At 57.1% G+C, this 27,439-nt stretch overlaps 1 protein-coding gene and 1 pseudogene across 3 annotated transcripts in view; both read left to right on the top strand.

Annotated features, from left to right (window-relative positions):
- Positions 1-19,735, top strand: part of POLR1A (RNA polymerase I subunit A) — a 77,925-nt gene extending 58,190 nt beyond the window's left edge. Inside the window, exons 22-34 of one of the 2 annotated variants that reach the window (XM_082642176.1) lie at positions 1,591-1,756; positions 2,598-2,819; positions 3,728-3,942; positions 5,901-6,068; positions 7,009-7,144; positions 7,656-7,813; positions 12,710-12,836; positions 14,344-14,454; positions 14,738-15,034; positions 15,755-15,955; positions 17,177-17,294; positions 17,775-17,939; positions 18,323-19,735. In XM_082642176.1, coding sequence (XP_082498302.1) covers positions 1,591-1,756; positions 2,598-2,819; positions 3,728-3,942; positions 5,901-6,068; positions 7,009-7,144; positions 7,656-7,813; positions 12,710-12,836; positions 14,344-14,454; positions 14,738-15,034; positions 15,755-15,955; positions 17,177-17,294; positions 17,775-17,939; positions 18,323-18,423 — 2,185 coding nt within the window. In that variant the 3' untranslated portion in view covers positions 18,424-19,735. The remainder of the gene's footprint in view (positions 1-1,590; positions 1,757-2,597; positions 2,820-3,727; positions 3,943-5,900; positions 6,069-7,008; positions 7,145-7,655; positions 7,814-12,709; positions 12,837-14,343; positions 14,455-14,737; positions 15,035-15,754; positions 15,956-17,176; positions 17,295-17,774; positions 17,940-18,322) is intronic. The other variant, XM_082642175.1, reaches the window with a different exon arrangement.
- Positions 19,736-20,969: 1,234 nt separating this feature from the next.
- LOC309815924 (small ribosomal subunit protein eS19-like) lies at positions 20,970-25,321 on the top strand (annotated as a pseudogene). The gene is made up of 2 exons: positions 20,970-21,208; positions 24,821-25,321. The product of its transcript is annotated as a small ribosomal subunit protein eS19-like (transcript).
- The last annotated feature ends 2,118 nt before the right edge of the window (positions 25,322-27,439 follow it).

The following is a 27,439-nucleotide window of genomic DNA, read 5'->3' as shown; positions in this document are numbered from 1 at the left end:
TCTAGAAAGAAATGTCCACGGGTGACCCAAGACAGAAAATAGCAGATATCCTTCCCCTCCTAGAGGATCGGTGAAGTGTGAGCTCAGAGGTTTATAGGAAGGGCCCGTGCGTCCGCGTGTGCGCCTTTCCCTGGGGGAAAGGTCCTGGGTGGTGATGAACTGGTCCTCCCGCCCCGGGAGGGCTCTGCGGCTGGGGCAGAGAGGATTCCAGGCCCCTTGAGTCCAGCACTCGGAGCCAGGCCTGTCTCAGTTTTAAGCTTCAACCTCCCACCTGCCCAAACAGGCCAGTCAGAGAAGCTACGTGTTCCCTTTCCTCCCAGAGAGGAAATTAAACAAGCAGGTCTGGGCTGGGGCGCCCTGAGTTCCTGCATCCGGCGTGGATTACAGGGCCAGATCGACCTGTGAGCAGGGGTGACGCCCCACCTCCATCCTCTTAAATCATTCAAGGATACCTGTGGAGTGTAGAAAAAGCTAGGAATCGAGTGATCACGGAAGTCTGGGGGTGGGGGCCATCTGAGCGCAGGGCAGGGAAGAGGAGGGTGTCAGGGATCCCGGCTGGAATGAGGAGCGGCAGCCACAGGGGCAAAGGGCACAGAGGTCCGCAGGACGCCTCTGCCGGTGGGGGGTCATGGCAGAAGGGGCGAGAGCCTTCCTTCAGGCAGGAGGGGCCGTGGGTCGGAAGGCTGCCCCTTGTGGGTGGCAATGGAAAGGGAGAAGTCGACGCGGCAAAGACGTGGGGCAACCGGCTGAAATGAACACGAGGCAGGAGGCGTCAGGCCTGAGTGGCAGCACAGTGGCCTGGGGGACAGAAAGCAGGACGCTGCCGAGGGGAGAGAGAAAGTGTGGCTGGCGTGGGGGCGCAGCGGCAGGATAAGCAAGGGGACACGTTCCAGGGAGAGGCCTGGAGATGCAGCCTCCGGGGCCGTGGCTGGTGCTGAGAGCCGCAGCCCTGTGCGGTGCCTGGCACCTCAGCATCTTCAGCAAAGGGGACATGGGTGCTCAGCTGCAACCTTGCCAGGCCCTGGGCTGGGTGCCAAGAAGACAGTGGCGAGCTCTGTCCTTGGAGCTCAGGGGAACAGTGGCTCCTAGGAAACCCCCTCTGAAGGTGGCAGGAGGAGAAACCAAGGCAGGGTGGCCAGAGAAGTAAGCTCAGGCCAGCACCAGGGCAGCAGACGGGGCAGGTTGAGGGCGGCAGCTGACCGCTGGGAGCACTGAGGAGAAAAGGCACCGGGTTAGGGCTATCACGTCAGCATTTAGTTCCTAAGGTCCGCTTTGTCCCTGACAGTCTCTGGACTAATGGCGTGAGAGAAGCATTGGACGGGGAGACAGCCCCGCTGCTTTGCCTGCCTCCTGGGTCTAAGGACACTGGCCCCTGGGGAGCCCTGCCGTGCCAGGGAGCGACAGAGCAGGCAGTGGTCCCAGCAGCTGGGGCTGGAGATGGGAGCCGGGGTCGAGCGGGGCAGCCAACCTCCTCAGACACGTGGCTGCAGCCCCTGGCCGCGAGGTGCTGTAGCTCAGAGCCTGGGGCACGGGAGCCAGCCTGTCCTGGGGGCTTCCCTGGTGGGTGCTGAGCCAGTGGTCCCTGTGCAGGTGCATCATCAAGCACCTGGAGGGGCTGGTCGTCCAGTACGACCTGACGGTGCGCGACAGCGACGGCAGCGTGGTGCAGTTCCTGTACGGGGAGGACGGCCTGGACATCCCCAAGACGCAGTTCCTGCAGCCCAAGCAGTTCCCCTTCCTCGCCAGCAACTGTGAGGTAGTGTGCCGGCCCCCGGCGCCTGTGGGTCGTGGGGCGGGGGCCGTGCGGTGGGCCTCCCGCCCTGAGCCTTGCCACTCGGAGTGGCCGCTGAAAACTAGAGTGGGAAGAGTTCAGAAGCACCAGGTGATGCCTTGGAACGTCTGACGTTGTCCGAGCCCCTCCCTCTGTGTGCTTCATCCCGTGAGATGGCAGAGAGGCACGCGTACGTCTAGAAAAACTGCACCATGCGGGGCATCTGCCTTGTGCTGGGCCCTCAACTGGAGCGCACCATGGCTGCTGTCTGCCTTCCTCCTCCCTGCAGCCTGGGGACGCAGGTGACCCTCTGCCCATTTTACAGCCAAGGCAGCTGAGGGTCAGGGTTTAAGTGACGAGCTGGTGAGTGGCAGGGCTTGTGTCTGCACCCAGGCCCTCTGACACACAAGCCCGCGGTTTTCATACCACACCTTACTGCCCCAAGAGCGATCGTCACCATTGGCTCAGCAGTCACCCTGTTTTACAGATTCGGAAACTGAAACTGACATGGCCTGTCCAAGGTCATGAAGCAGGTGGTCGAATCGCAGGTTGTGCCCCAGGGTTGGCTCCTTTCCATCCTGGCGCCATGTTCTGGAGGGACTCTGAGTGTCACGGTCTCTCCCCAGTGACCTCAGCTCCTGAGACCGCCAGCTCCCAAGTCTGATTGGCACAGAGTGAGGGCCCTGGTTAGCAGTCGGTGCTCAGACCCCCCAGGGGCATCGTGAGGGCTCCACACGGGCCACCTCCGTCCTGTGAAGTTGTGTGACATGGCCCTTGTGTTACGCCCTCATCTCTTTGGTTTTGTCCGTGTGGTCTGTTTGTTTAGGTGATAATGAAATCGAAGCACCTCCATGAAGTTTTATCCAGAGCAGAGCCCCAGAAAGCTCTCCGCCACTTCAAAGCCATCAAAAAATGGCAAAGCAAGCATTCCAACACCCTGCTGAGAAAAGGCGCCTTCTTGAATTATTCCCAGAAAATTCAAGCAGCTGTGAAAGCCTTGAACCTCGAGGGCGCAAACCAGAACGGCCGCAGCCCCGAGACTCACCAGGTAATGCTGGGGTTCGGTGGGGGGCAGGGGTGGGCGATCAGTCAGAGGGTGAGGGGATGAGGAGTTGTTTTCCCGGTGGAAGGTACAGTCATGAAATCTGGCTTCATTCAGTGCTGGTCAGGAAACATGGCACTCAAATAGGGGTTTAAGGAAGGGAATCTTTACAGAGGTGTGGACAGGGTTCCAGGAAGCTAACTAGGGCTGGTAAGTTGGGTTCCCACCCGCCCCCCACAGGCATGAACAGTCACCAGGGGTGGAGAGGGTGGCCGTGGGCAGAGGCCACCTGACAGGAGCCCTCAGTAAAGAGTTCTGGGCTCCGAGATCCGTTAGAGAGGGCGGGGGCTGAATGCCCAGCCTCACTCTCCTCCCACATGCCCTTCTGCTTCTGGGACCTCCCGTCAGCCAAGCACAGCTGGGAGCCAGGAGGCAGGGGAGCGCTTTGAAGCAGCTGCTGTGGGACAGCTTTGGGGCATCGAGCGTGTGAAAGCCTGAGTGGGGGACAAACGGGGATGCAGCACAGTCACCTGGCTTGTGGTGACTGTCCTTGCTGACCTGAGACAGCCCTGGCTTTGCCTCTCCTCCCAGTATTATTATTAATAGCGCCCCATTTTGCGCTACAAGACGCTCAGTTTGGACAGTGACTTAACGAGGTCACCCTGCCTGTGCTTGAAGGGCCAGGATGAGCCGCTTGTAGAGTCCTGGTCAGGCAGTGTGCCCTGGCATGGATTCGGTCTGTCCGTGTTTCAGATGTCAAGATGGCCTTCTCATTGCCGTCAGGTTTCTGTCTCTTTCCCCTGTTCTCATTTGAAGCCAGTGCCTTTGATACTTCTTATCCTACTGGGCATCCCAGGAGGAGAAGCCTATTCCTGGTGTCCTCCAGCATAGCTGAGGCCCATCCTTCCTTTCAGATGTTGAGGATGTGGGCTGAGTTAGATGAGCAAAGCCGGAGGAAATACCAGAAGAAGGCGGCTCCTTGTCCTGACCCCAGTCTGTCTGTCTGGCGCCCAGACATCTACTTTGCATCAGTGTCAGAAACATTTGAAAAGAAGGTGGATGACTACAGTCGTGAGTGGGCAGCTCAAGCAGAGAGGAGTTACGAGAAATCGGAGCTCTCTCTGGACAGGTAATGACATTGATTTATTGCGCAGCACACACAGAGGGAGAATCTGCTTCTCAGGCCCTTCCCCGCCCACTCTGGCAGCCTCCTGGGTTCAAGACTCCAGCAAGAAGGAGGGAAGTGAAACAGGACGCCTTGCAGGCCCTGAGGCCTGTGGGACGGATGAGAGCAGGTAGGCAGGAGTGCACCCCCCATCTGGGCCACGACAGAGAAGAGCGTTCTGCGGGGACAGAGCCCTGCACAGGTGGCCCCTCTCTTGAGTGTGGTGAGGTGGGCACGGTTATGTGAGAATCAGGGAATCTGGTCAGCAGCTGCCAACCCTGTGAGCCGGGACAGACCATTCTCTCCCCCGTGACACCACAGCTCAGCCTTTCCTAAGGAGTTTGGTCTGAATATTCCAGCGATCCTTTGAGTTTGGGGTTTCGAAGCCTCAGGGAAGAAGGATCACATGGAATCCTGAGCTTAGACTTATTCACAAAGAAAGAAAACAGGAAAAAGAAATCTCATGGCCTAGGCAAGTGGGAAGCCAGGCTTGGACCAGCACTGAGCCACAGTGAGTTAAAACATCAAAACTGCCCCCAGGGAATGCCTGCTGGGGCGTCGGTCTCAGAGCAGTCATGCAAGGATCCTTCCCACTCAGCTCACTAAGCCTGGCCTGCACAGCCGGAAGCCTGAGATCATCCGCTGTAGCCTGGCTGCTTGTCCTGCACCCGGTGAAACCCAGCCAGGTGCCCGGAGGGGCTGAGGGTCCAGGGAGTAGGACTGCAGCAGGCGGATGAGCAAAGAAAAACACTTAGGTGGAGGACCTGGCGGGGAGAGACAGGGCTCTTACTTTTATCCTTTAAAGTACTTTCTCCAACCAGGCCTCAGAGATTCGAAGATGGAGTAAATCGTGCCGGGTTGTGATTTAGCTACCAGCCGGGCTTTCCCTAAAAGAGCAAGACCCTGATCCCCAGCCCCCTTCACCTGCCTCCCTACAGCTCGGGATGCTGCCCTTTAGCTTCAGAAGGACCATGTGGATCCTCCCTCCAGCCGTGCTGCATCAGGAGTGGGGCGAGCTTGGCCCTGGGGAGCATCACTTGGGTTCAGAGGGCCGAGATAGGGAGGCAGCGTATGCTTCCGTGGCTCTCACAGGGGACCTGTTAGCAAGCAGCAAACTCTGGGTGCAACTCCAAAGTTCTGGAAGCATTTGAAGGTTTTTCTTGTCGGGAATACTGGTAGGCACTCAAACCTCACTGGTTTGAAGTGATAGGGAGAGAAGACACATCAGGTCAGCAGGAAGTCTGACTTTTGAAAAGAACTTGCATAGAAACGTAGTTTTATTACCTTCCTCTGTGTTCCAACGTAATGTCCCGTTTAGTCTCTGTTTGTTGAGCCGCTTCCTTGTCCTGTGTTCCGGGGCAGTACAGTGTTCCTTGGCTGTTCTAAAAGGGCCGGCATTCGTAGGAGGAAGGGTTAGTGAATTACAAAATTGTGGAGTGCGCACATTTCCGACGTGGCCTGTAGCCATTTGCACTAATTAAGAAAGTAAGCACCCCCTTCCCGCCTCCCCCCCCATATCCCCATAATTGCTCAGTGGACCTCTTCCTAGTTTGTACAGAGGGAGGTTTAAGCCCTCTCCAGGCTGTCACAACTAGTGGGCAAAGAAGAATTAACAAAGGGAAACGTGAATAGTGAGCTCACTGGTTCCGTGACATTCTCAGGGTGAACGTGAACAGTCCGAGCATGGACATCTAGAGCTTCAGCTACCCAGCTGGGCTCTGTGCTGTGTCCTTTAGGACATTTCAGGGTCACTGGCCGGAATTTAAGGCTTAGAAGGACCATTTGCTTCGGAAAAAAACAAGCCCAGAAAGAGGGAGAGGTGACAGGTCCATGTACCCTGCTTGCGGGTGGCATCAACAGCCCCTGACAAGGCAGGTAGTGTCTGTGCCCCTGACTCCTGCTGTCCCCTGCCCCATCTCCAGGTTGAGGACTCTTCTGCAGCTGAAGTGGCAGCGCTCGCTGTGTGACCCAGGAGAGGCCGTGGGCCTGCTGGCCGCACAGAGCATCGGGGAGCCCTCCACTCAGATGACCCTGAACACCTTCCACTTTGCCGGCAGAGGCGAGATGAATGTCACCCTGGGCATTCCCAGGTGGGGGACTGCGAGGGTGCAGGGGCTGGTGTGTCCTAGCCCGCTCCTGGGGAGGAAGTCATTTCATTAGAGAGAGAGAGGAGAGAGAGTGTGTGTGTGTGTGTGTGTGTGTGTGTGTGTGTGTGTGTGTGTGTGTGAGAGGGAGAGAGAGAGAGAGAGGCAGGGTTTCATCAAAGCAGGGGTCACGGTTGGAATTTCCAGAGCCCAGTGGGCTTCTGTGGTTGGATCCATGCCCAGGCCTCTTAGCATCTCTATTTATCTCTCCACCAACTCCTGTATCCAAGTTACCTGGGATGCTTGTGAAACTACATACTCCCGGGGTCAGGCCGTCTGGTTGCCCAACTTTGGGGGCACCACTCACCTAGAAAGTGACCCAAAGGGGCCCTGGCCCTTCAGGTAAAAGTACGCACCTTGCAGGATGATGGCCGCTGGGTGAGAGGAAGGAACAGAGATCAGGTTCACCTGCCTGGCCCGGCTACTTTCTGGCAGAGTGACTCAGGCTCCTCAGCCTCCTGTGGGAGGGAGGAGGGTGGGGTGCACCGTGCAGTCGGGCCGTGCAGGCTGGCTGAGCCATGGCCGAGGTCCAGCTGTGGTCCCTGTGCCCAGTGGGAGCGCTGCAGACGCTGTTTCCCTTCCCCGCATCTCTTATTCGTTCAGTAAGCACCCATGCTGTAATGCGAGGCACAGGTGATAGGAAACAGGAAGAACACACAGCCCTGTCCTTGCGGAGCTCGTGCTCCAGTGGAGGAAGCTTTCAGAAGAGTCCCTTGCCGTCACACGCGGGGCCAGAGCTGGGACTCTGTGATCAGCATATCTCCCCCACGAGACCCTGTGGTCTCTCGCAGATCCTGAAAGAACTGTGACATCTTTATGAGAAAGGCCTCGCAAAAACAGAACCCGGGTGCCTCTTAGGATCAGATGTGTCCTTGTTCTGTGACAGGTTGAGGGAGATTCTCATGGTGGCCAGCGCCAACATCAAGACGCCCATGATGAGCGTGCCTGTGCTCAACACCAAGAAAGCGCTGAAGAAAGTGAAAAGCCTGAAGAAGCAACTCACCAGGGTGTGCCTCGGGGAGGTAATTGTCTCCCTGGGACCCAGTGCAGGCTGGCTGCAGGCGTTTTCCTGCATCCTCCCATCCATCCTCCCAACTCTTCTCCCACCCGGGCAGAACAGCCTTTGCCAGATGTTCAGGCCCTGGCTCAGACTCCACCCAGTGAGAGGGAGGCTTTCTCTGCCAGGTGCTAAGCAGGGATGGATCTCAGGAAGCTTTAAAGGTAATCACTGGTCTGCAGCATTCTTCCGTGCCTTAAGAATCAGGGCACTTTCTGGGTCAGCTTACCAGCCCCGCTGGAGCCTGCCCACTATAGCCTCAGGCCGTTCTCTGGAGGTGTGCCTACAGGGTGGGGGGTCTCTCTCCCCACCCCCCGAGGCATCTACACCAGCAGAACTTGTTGGAGTTTCTTTGGGATTTGGGCCTGTGGTCCTGGCCCCTGGCCCTGCAAACTCTCAGTTTTCCCATAACCCACTTGTAATGCTCAGTCCCAGGCTTTGGGCAGATTGGTTTCTGTCTGTCAATCTGGTTCTAGGTGTTGGAGAAAATTGATGTCCAGGAGTCCTTCTCTATGGGGGAGAAACAGAACAAGTTCCGGGTGTACCAGCTGCGGTTTCAGTTCCTGCCACGTGCGTACTACCAGCAGGAAAAGTGCCTGAGACCCGAGGACATCCTGCATTTCATGGAAACAAGGTCAGGACTCAGGCCGTGCTTATTGCTTGACTTTGTCACGGACCTTGAGGGCTTCTGGCCACCGGACTCCCAGAGACTGGGTGCTTTGGCCCAAATGATTCCTTCAAAGGAGGTGTTTAGAAAAGAACAGCTCCTGCAGCCTTATCTGGCTTGTGGGTATGACTGCATTAACTACATTCCCACCTCTGCCCCCTAGTTTTCTCTCTGGCCCATGAGTCTCGTGTACTCGGGTTTGTGGGCTTCAAGACGGAGGAGTCCGTGTACCACAGAGCAGAGCCCCGTCACAGTGGTGTTGCCGTGATGTTGACCAGCACGTGGTGTTGATTGCTGTCGTGATGTGGTTCCTGATACATTTATTTTCTGCTAGGAAGGAGCAGTGTGCTGACAGCATGCTGCTCTTACACACAGGTCTATAACTGGGGTTACCTTCAGCTTCTTAGAGAAATTCTGGTTCCCTTCTGGTGGGGAGAAGGAACATCCATTTCCTCTCCAGTTCAAGTCACTTGGACATTGGAAAGCATGGGCCACAGTGCTGAAGCACAGGAGTAGGAGGGTGGTCATACTGGGGCTGGGGAAGCCAGGAAGAGCCAGCGAAGCACTTCTGACTGGCCACCTGACCCTGGATCGTGGTGCGCAGACTCAGATGGCTGCAGGGCCGGCAGGTGAGAAGGCCGGTGAGGCAGGTTGGGGGTCCCCGTCCGGCTGGAGAGCATGTCACCGGCCTCAAGCGGGCAGGGATGTGGGCCAGGGTGGCCAGACCTTCTGATTCAGAAAAATAAGAAGAAAACCGCCTCTCTTTTTTCTTTCTTTGGCTGTTTGTTTGCTTTTACTTTTTATAGATAAATCTTCTCTAATTTGTAAGCATTGGCAACTAATTCATATCTTTTTAAAAGCCTAGTGAGGGGACTTCCTGGTGGTCCAGTGGTTAAGACTCTCCGCTTCCAATGCAGGGGGCACAGGTTCAATCCCTGGTCAGGGAACTAAGATCCCACATGCCACGGTGCACGGCCAAAAAAGTAACTAACTAACTAAATTAATTAATTAAAAAAAAAAAAGCCTGGTGAGGCTGAAATAGATCCCATATGTTCAGCAGGATTTGGCCACGGACCACTAACCACTGTCTTCGGTCTAGAACAGCCCTCAGGTTTTCTGGAGCTGCTAGGAAGTAGAGAACTGATGGTAGAGTCGAGGCAGGATGTCTGTGCACTCAGTCATCCCACAGATATTTACTGAGTGATGCCCACTCACAGGCTAGGCCCCGGGGCAGTGTGGCTGGGAGGGAGTGACTGTCCTGCCCTCACCTGAAGATGTGGACTGGCTGCAGCCTGGCCCCCTAAGCAGGTGGCATGTAGGATGGCAGGTGTCGTGGTAGATGAGCTTGGACGTGAACTCAGCCCTTTGGACGGGGGAGCTTGCCGGGCCTCGGAAGCACCTATGTCGCGCTTCGCCTGGGTGGAGGAGGCTCGTTTTATCAGGCAGGCCCAGTGCTCTCGGGGTGCTGGGTCACGTCGCAAGAGGCCTGTCTGTGCCCCAGCTGCCGGCTCATTAATTAACCGGGAGGAACATCACTCCCAGGCGTACCGCTGTCTGTCCTGGCCAGGCGGCCCTTTTCTGAGAAATCGGAACTCGGATCACGTGGCCTCCTGAGACTTACCAAGAGCAGGCGGAGTCTGCGATCTGCCCCGTTTCTATGCATCTCAGGTGTAGGCCTGCCAAGCAGGTAGGTCCCGTGAGGCGTGCCCCAGGCTGTGCTCAGAGTTCTTTCTCTTTACATTGCCTTGGGGAATTGAAAATTCATCACTTTTAAAAAATTTCTTCTTGGTAAGGAAGAGCCCTGGCTTCTTCCTAGTGGTGAAAGACTTAGTCAGCTCCTTCTTTGTATTAGGCTTGTGCACTGGAAAAGCTGTGATGAACAAAGCCATGCGCAGTCGCGCCTGGTGGAGCTGCCCTGTGACTTGGGCAGGGGGGCCAGAGGGAGCAGCACGTGGAAGGGGTTGTGGTTGGGCTGCCTTTGCCAGGCCCGGGCAGCGAAGCTGCCTCACGCAGGCCCCCTGGAGACCACACGGGGATGGGGGTGTGCCTTCAGAAGAGGGGACCGCCCCCCCCCCCACCGGGAGCGTTTTCTTTTTCCTTTCTCCCTTCTCCCTTCCCTCCTCTCTCATCTCCACCCCCTTTTCTCTCTCTTCCCCTTTTCCCTCCCTTTCTTCCCTTCCTCTGTCCCAGCTGTGGGATCTTGAGACTCTTGACACAGATTGGAGAAAAAAAAAATAGAGACACAGAGGCGCTTCCCTAGATGGAGGTGTATAAGCCGTGAAGCTCCTCTCAGTATCTGCCCTGGCACCCGTCCCTTTGGATACGTGCGTACGTGATCTGGAAGGTGGGCCGGGGTGGTGAGATGGCAGGAGTACCGAGCTAGGAGGCAGGGGCGTGAGTTGTGGCCTCCGGTCCCCAGCCGTGCAACACCGGACCAGCAGTCTGTGGCCAGAGCTTCTGGGAGTCTGACTCTGCAAACAGCAGGTGGTGGGGCTGTTGGCAGGCACCTTCGGAAACAGCCGAGGGTCATGTTCCCTGCTGGTAATTATGTATGTGGGACGGAGGTTTCTCTGCAGCTGCCCCCCTCCGGTTCCCCCTCAGTTGCCACATTCTGACAAACAGCACGACCTTCACAGAGCAGTCACTGTGGGCCTCCGGTTTCCTGGCTCTGGGCAAAATCACAGAAGGCCAGACTCTTTGTACCCCCGGGAGAGCTTCTGGCACCCAGGGGACATGCCTGCCACTTACCGTTTAGGGGGTTATTCTCCTTTCTCACCTCCTGTCACATTCTGCACTCGTCCTGTTCACCAGAAGAGGCAGGCAGGGTAGAAAGGATTTGCACCGGGGGCGGTTAGGGAAGGTCTCTTGGGGGGTTCCGTCTGCGCTTAGACCCCACCGTGGGCCTGGGCGCGGCTCCAGCAGGTCGACGGGAGGCTGGGGAAATGGATGGCGGCGCACATGGCCCGAACAGAAGCCGAACGATGCACGTGCGGGGGGTGGGAGCAGGTTGGGGATTGGGGTTGAGGCCAGTTGCGGGGATTGAAGTGCTGGGGGGGGGAGCCTCAGAGGGGTGATGTCACCTGAGGGGACAGGCCGGGGCGGCAGCCCCACAGCAGAGGGAGGCGACAAGCAGCTTCTGTGTGCGGCGGCAGCCCAGCGTCACACCCCGTCCGCGTCATCTCGCGCTCTGCAGTCTGCGCTGCAGGCTCGGGCGTGGGGCAGGGGCGGTCCCAACACTTACAGACGGGGTCAAGGCCCTCGTCTGTCTCTGTCTCCAGACTCTGGCAGAACAGAGACTTGAACCGGAGCCTGTCCTTTCGGAAACATCTCTTCCGCGCCGTCCTCCCAGGTGGACCGTATCTTTCTAAAGTCTTCCCCCCCGTCTGGCCCTCTGGTCCCTGTCCACAGCACCTGGTGACCAGGCTCTTCCTTGGATCGGTGGTGAGGAGGCTTTCTTCTGCCAAGGGTAGAAGCTCAGCCAAAACCCTGCACAACTTTAAAACGTTGGGAAAGAAAAAAAATAGTGGGGAGAGAGAGTAGCAGTCTTCTGTTTTTAATGAACAAAATAGTACACGTCTGACCTGCCTGCTTCTCCAGTTAAAGCTCTAAGTGCCTGTCTTTTCATCCTTGCTTTGCCCTCAGGGCTGGTACATTGGTGGGCCCATCATAGGCGCTCGGAGAACACAGGAAGGCTGGCTGGGCAGATGAGGAACTGCTACTTTATATAATTAAAAGAAGGCTGTTTGATGTGCTGCTATGGCCTGATGCAGAAGACAGGCAAGAGGTTATATGAAGAACGGAGCAGGGGGCGGGAGACAGGGTGAGGCCCAGACGAAGCAATAAATAGACGACTCAGGAGGAAGGGCCCAGGGGCCAGGAAAGGTCCTCTGGGCTCTGCTTCAAGGTGGTCCTTTTTTTTTTTGCGGTTCGCGGGCCTCTCACTTCTGTGGCCTCTCCCGTAGCGGAGCACAGGCTCCGGACACGCAGGCTCAGCGGCCGTGGCTCACGGGCCCAGCCGCTCCATGGCATGTGGGATCTTCCCGGACCGGGGCACAAACCCGTGTCCCCCGCATCGGCAGGCGGACTCTCAACCACTGCGCCACCAGGGAAGCCCCAAAGTTGGTCCTTTTAAGTTGGTTTCTGATGGATTCCATGGATTCGTTAGAATGAAACCATGATTTACTGTCGACATGATTTACTGCCACAAAGTAAGTTATCACCGCCTTGGAGATCCCGATAAGCTCTCCCACATCTTTCTCTCATCAAATTGTCGGGGGTCCCACACCAAGGAGACAGGAGTTGCCAGCCCCGAGCAGTGCCACTTCCTGGAGATGCGGTAGACGGCGGGCTGGGGGCGGCCCTCGTCCCGGCCTGGACTCCCCTCTCCCGCTGCAGGCCCTGCCACCCTAGTTAGACGGCCACCACACAGCACCAAGAACTGTCACTTGCTGAGCAGCCATCCTGCCAGGCCCCATGACACATATCGGATGTGGGGTTGTTCCTAATCCCTAAAGCAAGACTGCATGGTATCTATGAATACCCGCGTTTTCCGGACGAGAGAGGTAAAGCTCAGGAGACCATCTGTGGTGATGGAGGCCACGCACCCTGGGAGTGGCAGGGTACGTATTCAGTCCAGGCCTGTTGGGTGTGGAGCAGTGTTCCTTCCGATGCACCGTATGCCACCCAGAAACAGCAGGATGGGGAAGAGTGAGCTGAGGGGAGGGGCAGGGTCTCCGTCTCCTGTAGACGTCCCCAGCGTCACCCAGGTGGGTGTGAGATCCTTAGAGCGTCCTGTCCCCCCAGTGAGGGGAGAATGGAGGTGCTGGTACTGAACGGGGCTGCGTGGCTTTCTTCTCGTTTCAGATTCTTTAAAATTCTGATGGAATCCATCAGAAAGAAGAACAGTAAAGCATCAGCTTTCAGAAGCGTAAACACGCGGAGAGCTACCCAGCGGGATCTAGACAACGCAGGCGAGTCGGAGAGGACTCGGGTGAGCGAGTCCCCTGAGGGCCCCTTGGGGAGGGTCCAGGGCCGGGAAGCACATCGGTGGCGGCTCACTGAGTCAGTCCTCCTAGGACGGCTGTGTGACCATCCCTGGTGCCCCTGGAGCCCCTTCCTGCTGTCGGCCCATCTCTCCACTTAACCTTAGCATTTATCCACCGTTCTGAGAGAAAAGCAACATTTCCTTCTTGAGTGTGGTGGGCCACGCCGGGCAGCATCGTCTGCCTGGCCCTGGGCGAGGGCCCCAGGTCATCCATCTCTCTGCTCTCAGGGACCCCTCTGTCGCTGATTCTTTTTCTCCTGAGGTTAGACTCAAAGTAATGGTACCCACTGAGGTCTTGGAAGTTCTTTTTCTGGTTTCGTTCACTCTGCTTTGACTTACCTAGGCCAGATGAATTGAGGCCCACGGAGTACTAGGCAAGGACCAGAGAGGCATTTTGAAGCCGGGAAGTTGGGCTACAGTGACGAAAAAGGATAGAGCCAGGGAAGAACCAGTGGAGGCAAAACAGTCCAGGAATGGTGGTACCTCATCTGCCAAGAGGCCCAGGAGCGGCGTGGGGCAGGTCCCTGGGTGTCATCTGAGCCGGCAGTTGGTAGCGCTGTGCTGTGCTTGGACAGGGCCACAACAAAGACTGGTCCTGTCTTTCCCGGCTCAGTGACCTCAGCTATGTCACCTCCTCTCTCTGGACCTGTCTCCTTATCCCTAAAATGAGGGCCTGGCCTACCCAGAGAGAGAGAGAGTGCCAGGTCTCCTGCCCCGGGGTCTACCAGTTGGCTAACTCAAGCACAGATGGGCACGGGATGTCTTTGAAAGATGCCCAGTCTTAATTCTCAAATCACCCAGAAGGAGACTATAGGGAACTAGCAGCCAAGGCCAGGAGAAAGGTATAAATATTTGGCTTTTAAAATACCAAGACAGGGCTTCCCTGGTGTCGCAGTGGTTGGGAGTCCGCCTGCCGATGCAGGGGACACAGGTTCGTGCCCCGGTCCGGGAAGATCCCACGTGCCGCAGAGCGGCTGGGCCCGTGAGCCATGGCCACTGGGCCTGCGCGTCCGGAGCCTGTGCTCTGCAACGGGAGAGGCCACACCAGTGAGAGGCCCGCATACCGCAAAAAAAAATAATAATAATAATAATACCAAGACAACTCTTTCTCTTCATCTCCACCCATAACAAAAATACTTGGAATAACACCTTCTTTTAATGACTTGAAAAGCCTTGTCACTTCCTTTCTTTTTTTTTTCTTTTTTTTACATGCAAGATATTGCGAGTGGTACGTGTAAAGATGTAGGGTGCAGAGGAAGAAGCGTGGAGTCCAGGGGTGGGTAGGGGGGTGGAAGGTCGGTAGATGGATAGTTGGCAAGCTGATAGGTGGCTGAACGATGATGAGTGGATGGGTGGGTGGGCAGGTGGGTGGCTGGGTGAGTGTGTTGGGTGGAGAGATGGATTCACCAGGGTATTAGAGCTCATCTTTCTCTTTCTTGTCCCCAAACCCCAGGGAGAGCAGGAGGGCGACGAGGAAGAGGAGGGGCACATCGTGGATGCCGAAGCTGAGGAGGGAGACGCTGATGCCTCAGACGCCAAACGCAAGGAGAAACAAGAGGAGGAGGTGAGTGGACTCTGAGGTGACCCCTTTGTCACAGATGAGGGCTCGCCCCCTGGTGCATAAGGCCACGCCTCTGCATCGTGCTGGAACCATCAGGAGCACCATCTGGTACTCATGGGGTGGCGGATGGGCAAGGGCTGGCCATCCCTGCGTCTGAATCAGGGGTCAGCCAGCAGCCGAGGCCTCTGCAGGGGCGCCTGTTGTGCAGGCCAAGTCCAGACGGCTGGTGGGGCCCGAGTGGCTGGTGGGGCCCGAGTGACGCGGCCTGCGCTCCGCCCCCCGCCAGGTCGATTACGAGAGTGAGGAGGAGGAGGAGGACGGCGAGGACGGCGAGGACCTGCAGGAGGGAGGGGCCGTCCTCGGGGAAGGCGTTCCCCAGGCCCAGGCGCAGGAGGAGGAGGGGGGCTCAGGCCCCGAGGAGGACTCGCTCTCCGCCGCCCCCCTGGCGCGGCCGTGGAAGCCCCCCCGCAGCCGGGAGCCCCAGGACGCCGAGGCGGTGGAGCGCCGGGTGCGGGCCGTGCGCGAGTGCCACCCGTTCATAGAGGACTACCAGTACGACACCCAGGGCGGCCTGTGGTGCCAGGTCAGTGCCGGCTGCTCGCGTCTCCCCGCCGGGTCCCTTAAAGAGGCTGGGGACAGCTGCGCACTTGCCGCCCCCGGTCATGGCCTCGCACGTTCGACTTTCACACCCTCGTGGGCCAGTCCTCTCGCTGCGCGGGGACCTGAGCCACCAGACCCCACGGGTGCTTTCACGTTGGACCTCAGGCCTCGGCACAACACGTGTGTTAACGTGTATCCGTTGTCATAGAGCCCGGCAGAGACACTTCACTCCTCACACCGCCTTTGTTCCTGGTCCCCAGCTTCAGCATCGCAGTGTTCCCTGAGAGACTCGGTGGCTTGGGTGCCTGCACGTCTACACACAGACTCGCTTTTTAATCCTTTCCTTCGATCCAATTCATTGGTTCCTAAGTAGTAGCGTGGGTGCGAAGCCTTGACCGGGATTGCACACGTGAGAGGACACGTGATGTGCTCTGTGGTGACTGAAAGGGTATCACGGGTGGTGTGAGTGGATGTGATTTTCACTGTTCTCACCGACATCTGTGAAAACGTTGCTCTCAGCAGGCTGAAGGTGACTGCCGTGTGGCCGCGAAGGCACCCAGCGTTCACGGGCCCGGCCCGCCCCCCGCTCGCCCCAGCAGGGCCGCGGCGTTCCCTAGTGGGGCTCCGGAGGCGTCTCCCGGGGAGCCCGGGCGGGGGGTCTGGGCGGCCCTCTCCCCGGCCCCAGCTCTCCCTCCTCTTGCAGGTGGTGGTGAAACTCCCTCTCGTCAAGGTCACCTTTGACATGAGCTCCCTGGTAGTGTCCCTGGCCCAAGGCGCCGTCGTCTACGCGACCAGGGGCATCACGAGGTGCCTCCTGAACGAAACCACCAACAGCAAGAACGAGAAGGAGCTCGTCTTGAACACAGAAGGCATCAACCTCCCGGAGCTGTTCAAGTACGCCGAGGTACGCGGCCCCGCTCCCTCCTGGGTCGTTCGCGCTCCCAGCCCGGGGTCCCCAAACCGAGTCTGCACCTCCCGGCCCACCTCTCGGGCATCCCCGATGCACGTGAGCCTGGTAAGCCTTGCAGTACGGAACCGGCTTAACTTTACGGAACCCAGAGTTTCCCAAGTCACTTTGAGTACAGTTTCTTCTCCTTGAAATTAAAACCTTCCCGAAGTAGACTCGTAAGAAGTAGTTTTCTGAGTTGCTGGCCTGGGGGCTGCTCACTTTACCGGGTGAAGGAGGCCCTGGGTGCAGAGGGGCCCCGCCCCGCCCCCCACGCCCGGCAGAGGCCTGTGCGCCCTGTTCCGCCTGCTCCCCCACCCTCTCCTCTGGGCTCTCTCCTCCTTCCCCCCCGCTTCACCGGGCCTCCCAGAACCTTCCGAGGTGCTCTCGACCCGTGGGCGCATTTTCCCCAGAGAATTCTGAGTTGCCAGGACCAGCTCACTCTTCCCTAGTCCGCGTGCACCAAGCTGGCGAGGCTCTCCGGCCTCACACGCGCCCCCCCACACAGCACTGCCCCACTAAGGCCCCTTCTGCCCCGGAGCCTCTCACGGGCCGCTTTCCCGGAGGACACAGCAGGCAGGGCTCATGCCTCCCAAGAGCCAGCCACTGACAGGCCAAGCTCCGCGTCATGCTCGTGGGATTTGTCCAGACGAGGCCAGGCAGGCCACCAGGGTCTCTGCTGTTGCCTCTGGGGGTGACCTGCCACAGTGCAGAGCCACTGTGGGCTCCCCGGGGCAGCCGACCTGGAGCCCCAGGCCCCTGATGGGGCCCGGCTGACCCCCATGCAGCGGGCCCAGCCCTGCTCCCCGTGCCTGGGGGAGGCATTTCGGTCTCTGCTGGGGAACTTGCCTCGCCTCCCAGGGGAAGCCTCCATCCTAGGAAACAGGTCTCTCTGTTAAACAGACAAACACCTTTCTTCCTGTTGACTGTAAAGCGGGTACCAAGTCACCCTCTAGCCCTGGTGATGATGAGACAGACCTTGGGGCCCAGCCAGCGTGCTGTTGGCAGCTCTGCCTACACTGTTTCCTTTTGCTAGTCTGGGCCACCTCGCAACCACTTTGTCATCAGCTGCGCTTGAGCGCCAGCCAAGGAGGGGGGGCGGCCTGGGTGGGGTGTGTCCGCAGGAAGCGGCAGAAAGAAGGCCAGGCCCTCGCAACCAACCCCTCCCGCCTCCCCCAGGTCCTGGATCTGCGCCGCCTCTATTCCAACGACATCCATGCCATGGCCAGCACGTACGGCATCGAGGCCGCGCTGCGGGTGATAGAGAAGGAGATCAAGGATGTGTTCGCCGTGTACGGTAAGAGGGGCTGCGGGCGGCGCTCAGGAGGTCCCGGCGTGTCACTCCAGGTCCCCAGGGAACTGAAATAGGGGCACGGTGAGCATGGAGCCGTAGGGGATCCTCAGAGCCACCGTGGAGAGGGAGTCCCTTGTGGGTCAGTCTTGTCAGTCCCGTCCCCGAGGCCTCCTAGCGTGTTTCTCGTCTGCTGGCCTCTGAGGGAGAGTCTGCTTCCTCATCCTGCCTCCAGGGTTTCAGTTCCCAAGTGCAGACTGCTTTAGGGTCTCGTGTCCTGCAAGGCTGCTTCCCGCGCTGCTGGATGGAAGTGGAGAGAGGTGGTGGAGACCTCGGGGAGGGAGGGCTGCCCACCGAGCTCGGGGGTTAGGGAGCTGAGTGAGAAGGTGACGGAGCTGGAGGGGGGCGCCCTGTGTCAGGTGACGCTGCGCCCACCGTCCCCTCGTCATTGCTTAACCCTCCCTTTGGTTGCCGCCCATGTGACAGGCATCGCGGTCGACCCCCGCCACCTCTCCCTGGTCGCTGACTACATGTGCTTCGAGGGTGTTTACAAGCCCCTGAACCGCTTCGGGATCCGGTCGAACTCCTCCCCGCTGCAGCAGATGACGTTTGAGACCAGCTTCCAGTTTCTGAAGCAGGCCACCATGATGGGTCAGTCATGGGCAGGTGCCCTTGGCCTCCCCTCTCCTGAGTCTGCTCTGGGCAGACGGGCTTGTCCCTCAGGCACCTCTCCACACGCCTCGCAGGCAGGGGAGATCTTGGCATCTCACTGCGGGAAGCAGCTGGCAGGGGCGGGCAGCACATGGGAGAGCTGCCTCTGCCTTTTGGAGGAGAGGGAGAGGGTCTTCCTGTCTTTGAAACGCCGGCGCAGCGCGGCCTCGTTCCCATCACACCCCGAGCCTCAGCACCACCGCTCGTGGCCTCGGAGGTGCCCCACCCGCCCAGCCTCAGTGCTGAGTGCCGCCCCCCGTCGTCTTCCACCACCCCCGACTTCTCCCTCAGCCGCCTAACAAGCACTCTCGTGTCTCTCCCAGGATCCCACGATGAGCTGAGGTCCCCGTCAGCCTGCCTCGTGGTCGGGAAGGTCGTCAAGGGCGGGACAGGCCTCTTCGAGCTCAAGCAGCCCCTGAGATAGCAGCCCCTGCGCACTGGCCACCTGGCCTGCCCGTCACGGGAGAGGACCGGGAGACCGGAGTCCCGGGCAGTTCCTGGGGACGGTGCAGAGCCCGGCAGTGACTTTGGGGGGTCCAGAACGCAGCCGGCCTCTGGGCTGGACCGGCTTCACCTGGAAAGCGGCTACATTGCTCATCCTCGCCCCTCCCCATCTCATGATGCGTACGAGGTCCACCAAGTCCCCCGAGCCCCTCCGCGGCGGCCGGGCCTCCCCCTGTGCTGCAGGAGGCCTTGGAGGTGGAACCCCTGGCCACCTCCAGGGAAGGGGCGCGAGATCTCAGGGCTGTGAACAGCCAGTGACTGCAGGCAGGCTCCCTGCGGGCTCACGACGAGCGGGGGCCCTGCTGCTGCATGGCCTGTGCCTTTTGGCCGCACAAGCCCCTGGGGACAGGTTCCCTAAGAGACCTCCGCTAAGGCTCTTTCTCTGGAACAAGCACAGGATGGTGGAGACCTCTACCCACCCAGCTTCCGTGCCTGAGGCGGAGCCCTGGCCCTGCTGGCATGCAGCTACGTGTCCTGAACCAGATCAGCCCTGAGTCCGGGGCTGGTCTCTTCGGGGCCCCAGCGGCTCACCCCCAGACATAAAACCCTGGATCCCCAGCAGGGCTTCACCGCTTGAGCGAGTTGCCCGGCTGTCTTTCCTATCTCTGCTCTCAAGCCAGCACTGAGGCCTGCGTCCCTGTATAGCCTCTTCCCCATCCGGGGTCATCCGGGCTCCCTTGACCTCTGGTACCAGCAGCAAGGGGCCCTGCCATGGACAGAAAAGTCAGAGGACTTGCACCGAGGCTTTGTAAAACCAGAGGCTGTTTCTATTTTTGTCTAATGTTATTCCAACTCAGGCTGAGTAATAAACATCACTGGAACTAGCTGTTGGGAGGAAAAAAGTCTAAAAGACTGCGGGCTTTTTGGTTTTGTTCTTTGCTGTTTGGTTTGTGGTTTCTACATCTGTGACTTGAGAGCCTGGGACTGGAATTACTCAGCGCAGTCACATCTCGGATTCCTCTTCCTGTTGTTTTGGCAGAGGACGTGGAGGGAGAGCTCAGCCCTGGCAGCCTCCCGTTCTGACCCCAGCCTGGCCCTGTGGTGTCCCCCTTCCACAGCCAACTTCTGGCCCTGAGGCCAGGAGAGCAGAAGCCAGTGGGAAGGAGCTAGCTTTGTGTGTCCGGGCTGGGAAGGGAGGCCTCGCCTGGGGAGAGTCTCCATGCTGCTCCCTCCAGGTACGTGATGACGGGACCCAGCCTGTGTATCCTGTGCCCACAATGGAGAAAACCTGGCAGAAACAGGGTTCACCTGGGACTTCCCTGGCGGTCCAGTGGTTAGGACTCCACGCTTCCACTGCAGGGGGCGCAGGTCCACTCCCTGGTTGGGGAACTAAGATCCCGTGTGCTGCACAGCGCGGCCAAAAAAAAAAAAAAAGAGGATTCAACCAGGGCTCGGGTACAGAGGATTATGGACAGCTTCTGAGGGGCGCAGGAAGAAGGATCAGGAGGGAATCCGCACCACAGGTGAAGATGTGCTCTCTGGGTGTTAAAGGACCAATTTATAACCTGATGATTTCCACTCATACTGGACTGTGGGAGAGGGCCTTCAGAGGAGGTCACAAGGTACCCATTGGACAAATGAGCATGTGGTTACCTGGCCCTAGCGCTTGGCATGAGCACTTGAGTGTCATGGCTTAGCCCCACCTGGGAACTGAGGGTACGGAGGTGAGGAAGAGAGCCCCAGACGTGGGCAGGGCCGACGTGCTTGCTGAAGTCAGACCCCTGACCTGCGTTGGCAGGGGGGTGACGTCCCCCTGTCCTTCCTGCCCAACTATCCATGCATGTCCTGGGCAGCTATGCTCTATGCATGTTTCTCTCCTGGGAGACCTCCCCCTGGTTTGTAAGCAGACGTTCCGGGCTTGCACGTCTCGGCAGACCAGGACTCCCTCTCTCCCCTATGGGATGTACACGCTCACTTCAGTGCCACTCTTCGTTCAGAAGCCTCTGGGGGGGTGGCCTCCTTTGCCATTTAAGATGCCATGTCCTGTGGAATATTCTCAGTATTGTAAAGGCTCCTCTCAGAGGGCAAAGTTGATTTTTGGAGAGAGCCACAAGTAGGTCCAAGTCAAATCTGATGAAGAGAATAGATCAAGCGGCATGATTTTTTTTTAATATTTACCAACTTCATTTCTTTATTATTTTTAAAAATTTTTTATTATTTTGGCTGTGCCATGCGGCTTATGGGATCTTAGTTTCACACCCAGGGATTGCACCCACACCCTCAGCGGTGAAAGCACAGAGTCCTAACCACTGGCCCGCCAAGGAATTCCCCTGAATGATCTTTTTTTTTTTTTTAATCAAAGTGGAATGGATTGTGATTGGCGGGGGTCCCAGACTTCACAGAAGCTACGAGTTCTCGCAGAACCGCAAGGTGCTGGACCAGACACTGCTCCTGGATGTCCCCCCAACCCTGCCCAGACGCTGCTCCCGGATGTCCCCCACAACCCTGCCCAGACGCTGCTCCCGGATGTCCCCCCAACCCTGCCCAGACGCTGCTCCCGGATGTCCCCCCAACCCTGCCCAGACGCTGCTCCCGGATGTCCCCCACAACCCTGCCCAGACGCTGCTCCTGCATGTCCCCCCCAACCCTGCCCAGACGCTGCTCCTGGATGTGCCCCCCAACCCTGCCCAGACGCTGCTCCTGGATGTGCCCCCCAACCCTGCCCAGACGCTGCTCCTGGATGTCCCCCCCAACCCTGCCCCTTCGTGTGTCAAATCCTACCTACTTGCTTGCTTCTAACAACAGTTAATTTTTTAAAAATCTCCCCTCTCTAAATTCTCATCAAAAACACTACCAGCATTCCCGCAGGTGCCCCCGTGAGCCTGTGAGACATTTTCTCCCTGAATCGAGAAGAAAACCAAGGAATGGACAAAGCCCCCTGTCCCATTCCCAGTCTGTCCCCTTCCCCCAAAATACAGGTGCCAAAATATATGTAGGTTCCCCTGGGCCTCCCTGGTCCTTTCAGGGCTGTTACAGGCCATTAACTCTGATAAACGACTTCTGGTGAAAATGTGGGTTCCTTCATGAGTGCCCACCCCAGAACTAAGCTGTGGGGTTTTGTTTTTTAACTTTGGTAAAAATCACATAAAATTTACCATCTTAACCATTTTTAAGTGTGCAGTGCAGTGACATTAAGTAGTTTCATTGTTGCATGATCATCAGGTACCTTCATCGCAAAACGAAAACTGTACCCGTTCAGTGATAACTCCCCATCCCTCCCTCCCACCAGCCCTTGATAACCACCATCCTACTTTCTGTCTCTGAATTTGACTACTGCCTGATATAGGTGGAATGAGAAGAGTATTTGTCCTTCTGTGATTGGCTTACTTAACATAATAGCCACAGTGTTCATCTATGTTGTAGCATGTGTCAGAATTTCCCTCTTTCTAAGGCTGAATAGTACTCCATTGTATGTATGTACCATGTTTTGTTTATCCATTTACCTGTCAGTGGACTTCAGGGTTGCTTCCACCTTTTGGCCCTTGTGAATGATGCTGCTATGAACATAGGTGTACAAATATCTGTTAAAGTACCTACTTTCAATTATTTTCGGTTTAGACCCAGAAGCCGAATTGTTGAATCACACAGCAATTCTATTTTAATGTTTTGAAACGCTACCATACTATTTTCCACAGTGACTGAACCGTTTCACACTCCTACCAACAGTGCGCAAGGGTTCTCCACACCCTCGCCAATACTTGTTATTTTCTGTTTTGTTTTATATGTTGTATATACATAATAAAATCCATGATGAAATACCGAGGCCATCCTGATGGGCGTGAGGTGGCATTTCATCGTGGATTTGATTTGGGTTGCGGGACCCCATCAGGTGTTGGGGCCCTTAGGTGGTCTGCACCTACAGAGAGTTAGGAACCACTTAAGAAGTGTGCCTTTGTTGCTTGCCAACCCTAAAATTTTGAGTTTACGATTGATTTGGGGGCTGTGGGAGTCCAGAGAATGCTCTTGAAATAGGAGAGACCAGTCCTCAAAAGCTGGCTAGGTGACAAGTCGTCCATCAGCGACTTCTCTGCTCTGTGGCTTCACCCACTCATGAGTGGGTGGCACTGGACCGCAGCATGAGCGAACCAGTTGCCGCTCATGTTTGGGGCCATGCAGTTCAGGTGATGGATTTGCTGGTCTCTGCAGGTATCCCAAACCTGGTGTGATTTTCTTTCTCCTGCCTCGCTTACATAGGGCTCTTAGTTCAGTCACAAGCACCAAAATAGCTACAGTCTAAAATTTCAATATTTCTACCCCATCAAGCCCCCATTTCGCCAAAGTCCACTTAGAACAGAGGTCCTCAACTCTGCGCATTGGAAACACCTGGAGAGCTTATAAACAGGACCAGTGTCCCAGAGATTCGGTTTTATTGAGCCTGGGGCATGAGTCTAATGTGAGCAGGATTGAGAATCACCGACTTAGAATAAGCCCTAAGTTGTGCCGAGTCACAGCCACCTACCATCCCCTCCTATAAGCGTGTTGACTTCTCGACGAGTGAGTCATGGACGCCAGGTTTCTCCACAAAGATCTTAAGGTCTGATCCCTGTCCTCAGAAAGCGGGAGTGCCTGTGTGCGATAAAGTTCTCATGGTGCCAAGAATACAGTGGGGTTCAAAGGACGCCTTGATCAGCTCTACCTGGGGGCTCAGCAAAGAAAGAGGTGGTGATGCTGCTTCCTGGCCCAGCACCTCAGGGCAACTGCTTTTTCAACTTACACGTTCCTACCAGCAGGGGACCTGCAGGGACAGGAGGAGGGGACACAACCAGCAAGTGTTTCTAGAAGCAGCTCCAAGAGAAGTTTCCGTTTAAAAAGCTAAGCTTGAATTATTGAATGAGGATCATGCCTCAAGTTCTTTAAGCAGCTCTTCTCTCCTCCCAGGAGAGGTAATCAGGAGCTCTGTTCAGTTGAAAACTCACAGCTCTGCTTTGTTCACAGATCCAGCGAAAGGCCAGAACCTAGTCCCAGGGGAAAGAGCTGAGCACCTCAGCTCACCAGGGCTGGCTGGGCTTGGGTGTCACTGGAGCTGCTCAGCCCTTGAGCAATTGCCCCTCTCCCACCTCCTTCCCTCATCCTGCACCCACCCAATCTTGATGCCCATTGCACCGGACCCCCAAGGATGCAGGAACTACCCGGGCTCTGCCTTCACAGAGCTCATGGTCTAGGGCCCCAGACAGACGAGCCAACAGGAAATTCAGCCCATTGTGACCTGGCCAAAGGTTGAGGAAGCCACCAGGTATCACGTGAACATGCACCCGCCCACCTCCCCTGCCGTTCCGGGTAGGGCTGTTGCCCACCCAGCTGGCTGTAGCAGGGCTTTGGGGAGAGGGCAGTGTGGGGAGGACAGTGAGTGCGACGGTGAGTGGGGAGGGAGGCACTTGGGTGCTCAGAGGCCAGCAGGGAGGGAAATGAGAAAGAATCAGGAGTCCAGTCATCACCACCCTCCTCATGCACCTGCCCCCATCCAAGCTCCTCCACCTTCCCTCCCCCCGCCGCCCACCTGTGGTTCAGCCTCTAGGCCTTTCTTTGCAAATGGTGGTCAGCCCTGTTCAGAGGTCAGGCGGCCCTGCTGGCTGATGCTTTTTGGGCTGGCCGCCCAGCACTGTCGTCTCAGGGAGCCAAGCCAGCCCTGGGGCTGTGACCTCCTATGTGACAGTTTCAGACACCACAGGCCTGGGCTCCCTTTCCCTGGCCCATGGTTCTTGCCTGGAAACGTGAATCTGAAGTCCCGGTACATTCAACCAGTCGAACCTCAAAAATGTAGTTGAGCAGCGCGGCTGCATTTCAGGCAAGAAACTGAGCTGTGAAATCAGACTCCTCTTGGAATCTCGGGTCCTCAGCTGACAGTTACTTGGCCTCTGTGTGCCTCAGTTTCCTTATCTGTAAAATAGTGATTAAAATTAACTAAGTGGGGGGCTTCCCTGGTGGCGTAGTGGTTGAGAGTCTGCCTGCCGATGCAGGGGACACGGGTTCGTGTCCCAGTCTGGGAAGATACCACATGCCGCAGAGCGGCTGGGCCCGTGAGCCATGGCCGCTGAGCCTGCGCGTCCGGAGCCTGTGCTCCAAAACGGGAGAGGCCACAACGGTGAGAGGCCCGCGTACCGCAAAAAAAAAAAAAAAAAAAAAAATTAAATGTGTTCATTAAAGCATACGCAGGTAAATGTTTACCTATATACCAAGTGGTTTTCAAGCAGAGGTGGGGGCCCGTTTTGCCCCCTGGACATTTGGCAGTGTCATCCTTGGTCATCACAACTGGGGAGCAGGGCATGTCATCTAGTGAGTAGAGGCCAGAGATGCTGCTACATACCCTACAATACAAGGACAGCCCCTGCACTCAAGAATTGTCCCCTCCGTTCCCCTGGCTGGCAGTGCGGAGGCCCCACGACGCCTGGAGTTACTGTAGAAGACGTGAACCAGCTGGAGTTCCTCAGAGCTCTGGCAGCCTTCCTCAGCAAGTCCGGGAAGCTTGAAAGGCCCTGAATGGGTGGACACTGTCAAGCTGGCCAAGCACAAAGAGTTCACGCCCTGTGGTTCTACACGCGAGCTGCTCCCACAGCACAGCACCTGTACCTCCGGTGTGGCGCTGGGACAGCTCCATGACCGAGATCTCTGGGGGACACGGCAGAGAAAGTGTCCTGCCCAGCCATTTCACCACAGGCTCCAAGAGCGGGGCCCGCCGGGTCCTCTGAGCCGCAGAGGGGCTGAAGGTGGTGGGAAAGGACCAAGATGGGAGCTGCAAACTGACATGTTCGGGACAGAGAGATCTGGACAGAATCGCTGGACAGGTGGCCGCTGCCAACAAGAAGCATTACAACAAATGATGCTGGGTTAATAAGCTGCCTTATTCATTAAGAAAAATAAAAAAGAATTATCTGGCCCGAAATGTCAGTTGTGCCAGAGTTGAGAAAACCCTGCCACATGCACATCTATGGGGGCCAGGCGGAGGGGGGAGGGGAGGAACATTGTCTCTTTACAAAATGAAATCATTGACATTTTAGCCACTCTGAGAGGTAAACAACGCTTCTCATTGTTAGGTTAACTTGCAAGTTAACTGAGCCTCTTTTCAGACATGTATTGGCTAGTCTGATTAGCACTTAAACGAGAATTGTCTACTTGTATCCTTTGCCCATTTTGTATTGGTTGGTTTCTATTGACCTTTACTGTCAATTTTTAAGAACTCTTATTTCTTACAGATATAGATAACCTTTGTCATCTGCATTCAATACTTCCGCCCCTTCCCAAATTAAATGAGATAATACAGGCCAGAAGTTCAGTGCAGAGCCCACACTGTGGTTAAGGAGGTTCGCTGCTGGCCGCGCAGGGCCCTGCTCACCCCTAGGCTCTAGTTAGGGCAGCTGGGCGTCTTCTGAGGTACGGAGATTGACCGACAAAGCAAGCTCCCGCTCGTGAGGGACCAACAGGAGGTCTGCACACAGCATCTCCATAGTGCTGGAGGGACCGTGCTAACAGCAGAATGCTCCTGAAGTCAGGAACAGAGCTCGGAGAGGAGCCCTGCGCTCCTGCATGGCTGTTCTTAGCTGGGTCCCAGGTGCAGACACCCACCCTCCCCTGGCGCTCACCCAGGGCAGTGAGGGATACGGTTACGCTCCTCCTTCCCTGGGAACACAGGGACACAGTCAACATGTGGAGCCCCGAGGATCTGCAGCCCGACTGTGGGCGCCAGAGCCTGGGCTCCCAGTCTCCGCACTGCGCCCACCCCCTCTGCTCAGACCCCAAGGAAGGGCTTTTCGCCTCAGAAGCTGCCTACGTGGAGTGTGGCTGGCAGACGGGAGGGTATCAAATGCCTCCCCCAGCCAGAGAGCACCCCTTCTGAGTGTGCCTTGCAGAGGTACAGATGGGACAGCCAGGCGCGGGGAGGGGGTCCTGTGCTTTGCCTGGCTGGGGAGCTGGCAGCTCACGAGATGAAACTGGAACAAATAAACAGCAAGCAGACACCTTAAGGAACCAAGAACCCCAACCTATGGCCCCAGTCAAAGCGGAGGTAAATTTTGAAGAGTTTGAGAAATATGTCGTGTGTTACCAGAACGAATCTCAGAACCTGGGGGCCAGCCCTTGGCTGCAGAGGAGAGAGGTACCAGTTACCCAGGATTCCCATGATACTAGCTGGTATGATCCCCACAGCCCTTCGGCACTCGTCCTATTGGCCCCATTTCTTGATTGAAGAAATAGGTCTGGAGAAGGTGAAAGCAATGCCCTGGGGTCAGATCAAATTCCAGGGAAGACACCCAGGTTTGGTGTCCCCTTGGAGCTGAGCCTCTGCAGTTCATCTCCTGGCGCTTTTGTCGGGTTCTGATGATGGACACAGGGGACCATATTAGGTTCCATTGATCGGATTGGTTTGTGATCTCCTTTGAAAATAGAAAAGGGGGCCCTGAGGAATGAGTCCCTTGTCTGTTAGGGAGGAGAGGAAGGGTCCAGGGAAGCCTGATGGATGAGTCTCTGGGAAGGTGGACTGCAGGGTCCACCATGGGTCACGGGGTGGGACACAGGACGCTGGAGCCTTCAAAGAAAAATGTCACAACCTGGCCATCTAAGGGCCAAGGGCTGGCTGCCCCAGTGCCCGTGGACCTCTGCCCCCACTCACTGAACCCCTCAGCCTGCTTGCCAGCCCTCAATCTGCGGGATGTTAGTGCCCCAACCAGGGATGGAACCTGTGGCCCTGCAGTGGAAGCGTGGAGTCCTAACCACTGGACCATCAGGGAATTCCTCCAGCCCTGCCTAGGAAGGCCTAGCCTGGCAGGCGCCTTAGGGCTGAGTGCGGGGCCTGGCACGGCACCATATCAGGTGCCTCTCCCAAGACCAGCTCCTCACCCAGTGTCCTGGTGTGCGGGCACCACCTGACCCTGGGGGAGGGCTGCCCCGGCCTTGCACAGTGCCCTGGGCTCTTGCAGGGCCTGGAAGGCTGCCTGGCCCCTCGC

The sequence above is a fragment of the Mesoplodon mirus genome (genome assembly GCF_964341445.2).
Source record: "Mesoplodon mirus genome assembly, chromosome: 14".
Lineage (NCBI taxonomy): Eukaryota > Metazoa > Chordata > Mammalia > Artiodactyla > Ziphiidae > Mesoplodon > Mesoplodon mirus.
The sequence above is the reverse complement of the archived record's forward strand: the minus strand, read 5'-3'. Positions and strand labels throughout refer to the sequence as shown.